This window comes from Amblyraja radiata, chromosome 11 (genome assembly GCF_010909765.2).
Source record: "Amblyraja radiata isolate CabotCenter1 chromosome 11, sAmbRad1.1.pri, whole genome shotgun sequence".
Taxonomy (NCBI): domain Eukaryota; kingdom Metazoa; phylum Chordata; class Chondrichthyes; order Rajiformes; family Rajidae; genus Amblyraja; species Amblyraja radiata.
The window spans coordinates 44,829,422-44,833,366 of record NC_045966.1 but is presented as its reverse complement, the minus strand read 5'-3'; the positions used below and the strand labels follow the sequence as shown (position 1 = coordinate 44,833,366).

Below are 3,945 nucleotides of genomic sequence, written 5' to 3'. Positions count from 1 at the left end.
AGATCCCTTTGATAGTGGAGCAGTCAGTACCTGTGTTGGACCAGGTAGTATCTACCACCTGGTCCAATGTATCCCATTTCCTCTTGGGCAGCCTGGATTCTTCTTCTTCATGCGTATGGCGTGCACAGCCTAAAGTTGTAGGACAACTTGTTCTATTTGATCTTACTTGATTGTGCACACCAGGTTGATTGCATTCGTCAAAACAGGGCGGACCACGTGAAGGTTGCAATCTCCCACCCCGGCAGCCTGGCTGATCATGCTAAGTGTGCTAGACAGAAATATTAGTATGATGTACACTATCTCCATTCCATTTCATTCGCGAGAACGAATTCCAAAGGAAAATTGCAATAGGAAGCTAAACTGTAACCCAGTTGTTTACTGAACATCTATGACCTTCTAGCTATATAACTGATTTTACTTTCAAATAAATTACAATGAAATATGTAAAATTGTCTGCAATAAAGAAAAACAAATCAAATCAACTGGCATCAACAATAAAGTTGGCAAAGCATCAATGACAATCCAAGTTCAATTTGTGGCATATGCTTGCAAATTTTCTTCAAATATTGTCAACTTAAAATAAGATCTCATCAAATGAGTATTTACAAGAACAGACCATCAACTTTTTCTCCATAACTCCAAGGAAAAGTCTCCATGCAATAAATAGTCCCCTCAAATGATAATGCCTGCTTTTGAATTATTTTGAGTATTGCACCGCACATGATATCTAACACTCTATAATGGCTTCTCCAAGCTTTTGATTGTCTGTGCTAAATCTATAGCTCTCCACTGTCTCAGTCTCTGAAGTGCTTCAATAAATGAGGTACCTGTAGCTTTCCGCAGACTTACTAAGTGTGAATATTATCTCACTGCAGCACACAACATTCTGTATATTTCTACTACAGGTGCACAACCTTTTATCCGAAAGCCTTGGGACCAGACACTTCTCGGATTTCGGGATTTTTCGGATTTCCGAATGGAAGATTTTTAGCGTAGATTAAGTAGGTAGCGCGGGTGGCTTGAAAAGTCTGGAGCGGCTGCCTCCTCGCCGGAGACCGGGGAATCATTGTAAATCATTGCTTAAATGTTAGTCAGTTCGTTTGGAGGGATTTTCTGTGGTGGGGGGGGGGGGTGAAGGGGGAAACTTTAATTCTTAGTCCCCTACCTGGTCGGAGAGGTGGGGAGCGGGCAATGCCTTACCGGGTCGCCGTGCAGTAAGCTCCGGAGCGCTGTGGCCGCCGACTCCCAACATCGCGGAGCTGGGGGCTGCGGGCGTCCGGCCGCGGGCGGCGCCGGTTGGAGCTCCGACCCCGGCAACTCTACCCCTAGCTGCGCGGCGCTCCAAATTCAGCGCGGCCCGCGGCCGGACGCCCGCAGCCCCAGCTCCGCGATGTTTTTTTTTTTTTTTTGTTTTTTTTTTGTTCAATTCAACTTTTAGTTTATTAAAAGTTTGTTCTAAACATTACAAATATTGAGAATGGTTAATTATTTCTCTTGACATTTTAAACAGGAAGCAGTGCCATTCAGGCACAAGACATACCATTTTACACCAATGCTGTGCTCTAGATCAGAGAGCGGTGAACAGGAGTCACCTGAAAAAACAATGCTTCTGTTGAAGTGGGCTTTTTCTGCTAATACTCAGCCTCAGTTATAATGCAGGATACAGTTTACAAAGGGATAATTCCTTCCACTGAAACTTTGGTACGGAATACATTTTGAATAATTCTGTTAACCAGTTGTGTTGCCTGGCATGCAGTGTTTTGATAAATGAGGGCAGTTGTCTTCATAAGCAGTTGGGAGTAAACTGGTCCAATGATCTGCGCTGGAATGCTATTGTGTGTGGTCATTAAATTAAGCAATCCAAACTCTAAGAAATTAGTGGATACATCAAAGATCTCACTAGGCCCAAAGGTATGGATTAAACTGTCGTATTTACTTCCACTGTTGATGGTGTAGCTATATATTTTGCTGTACAAGGTGAATAACCAATCCTTTTCCGATATATGAATGTTTACTAATTGTCCACTCTGCTCAAGATTGTTACACTTTCTTACAATTGTAATACTCAGCAAATATTCGACAAAAGCAGCAGAATTTTAATAATGAGAGCAAACTTCCATTTCATAGGAAAAACATACTAGAAATCAAATCTCTTTCCCTAGAAGTACAGCATAAATCCAACCAGCAAATTAACCTCAATCAACAATTAGGAATGGTTCAGATTATCTAATATTCTTCTTCTTCACCTTGATCCTCAACGCTGTCAGCTCCAACCTCCTCATAATCCTTCTCCAAGGCTGCCATGTCTTCACGGGCCTCGGAGAACTCTCCCTCCTCCATTCCCTCCCCCACGTACCAATGCACGAAGGCTCTCTTGGCGTACATGAGGTCAAACTTGTGGTCAAGACGTGCCCAAGCCTCAGCGATGGCAGTGGTGTTGCTCAGCATACACACTGCACGCTGCACCTTGGCCAGGTCACCACCGGGCACCACAGTGGGAGGCTGGTAGTTGATGCCAACCTTGAACCCAGTCGGGCACCAGTCCACAAACTGGATGGTACGTTTGGTCTTAATGGTGGCGATGGCAGCATTGACATCTTTTGGCACCACGTCACCGCGGTAAAGCAGACAACAAGCCATGTACTTGCCATGGCGAGGGTCACACTTGACCATCTGGTTGGCCGGCTCAAAGCAGGAATTTGTAATTTCAGACACAGACAGTTGTTCGTGATAAGCCTTCTCAGCTGAGATTACAGGGGCATAGGTAGCTAGAGGGAAGTGGATGCGTGGGTATGGGACTAAATTGGTCTGGAACTCTGTTAGATCAACATTCAAGGCACCATCAAAACGAAGGGACACTGTAATAGAGGACACAATCTGACCAATGAGTCGATTCAAATTGGTGTATGTTGGTCGCTCAATGTCCAGGTTTCTGCGGCAGATATCGTAGATGGCTTCATTGTCCACCATGAAGGCGCAGTCTGAGTGCTCCAGGGTGGTGTGGGTGGTCAGGATGGAGTTGTAGGGCTCCACCACTGCGGTGGAGATCTGAGGAGCTGGGTAGATGGCAAACTCTAGTTTGGACTTCTTGCCATAATCTACAGACAAACGTTCCATCAGCAGGGAAGTGAAACCGGAGCCGGTGCCTCCACCAAAGCTGTGGAAGATGAGGAAACCTTGGAGTCCTGTACACTGGTCAGCCAGTTTACGAAGCTTGTCCAGGACCAGGTCAATTAGCTCCTTGCCAATGGTGTAGTGCCCACGTGCATAATTGTTGGCAGCATCTTCCTTACCAGTGATGAGCTGCTCGGGGTGGAACAGCTGGCGATAGGTACCACCACGAACCTCATCGATCACAGTTGGCTCTAGATCGATAAAGACGGCTCGTGGGACATGCTTCCCCGCTCCAGTCTCACTGAAGAAGGTGTTGAAGGAGTCATCGCCCCCTCCGATGGTCTTGTCACTGGGCATCTGTCCATCGGGCTGGATGCCATGTTCCAAGCAGTACAGCTTCCAGCAGGCATTGCCCATCTGGACACCAGCCTGGCCAACATGGATAGAGATACATTCCCGCATTCTGGCTGTCCGTCCGTCCGTCTACGCGCTTCGCCCTCGATGTTGGGAGTCGGCGGCGTCGCAGCGCTGGGATACCAGCGGGGAGCGGGCAATGCCTTACAGGGTCGCCGGGCGGTAAGCTCCGGAGCGCTGTGGCCGCCGACACACAACATCGCGGAGCTGGGGCTGCGGGCGTCCGGCCAAGGGGCGCGCTGGATTTGGAGCGCCACGCAGCCAGGGGTAGAGTTGCCGGGGTCGGAGCTACAACCGGCGCCGCCCGCGGCCAGACGCCCGCAGCCCCCAGCTCCGCGATGTTGGGAGTCGGCGGCCACAGCGCTCCGGAGCTTACTGCACGGCCACCCGGTGAGGCATTGCCTGCTCCCCGCCTCT

General features: G+C 48.5%; 1 protein-coding gene across 1 annotated transcript; it reads right to left on the bottom strand.

The window, feature by feature from the left end:
- Positions 1 to 1,423: 1,423 nt before the first annotated feature.
- On the bottom strand, positions 1,424 to 3,628 carry LOC116978597 (tubulin alpha-1D chain-like). Its single transcript, XM_033029856.1, has one exon. The coding sequence runs from the start codon at positions 3,574 to 3,576 to the stop codon at positions 2,227 to 2,229; it is 1,350 nt and encodes a 449-aa protein (XP_032885747.1). The 5' UTR covers positions 3,577 to 3,628; the 3' UTR covers positions 1,424 to 2,226.
- Between the last annotated feature and the right edge of the window lie 317 nt (positions 3,629 to 3,945).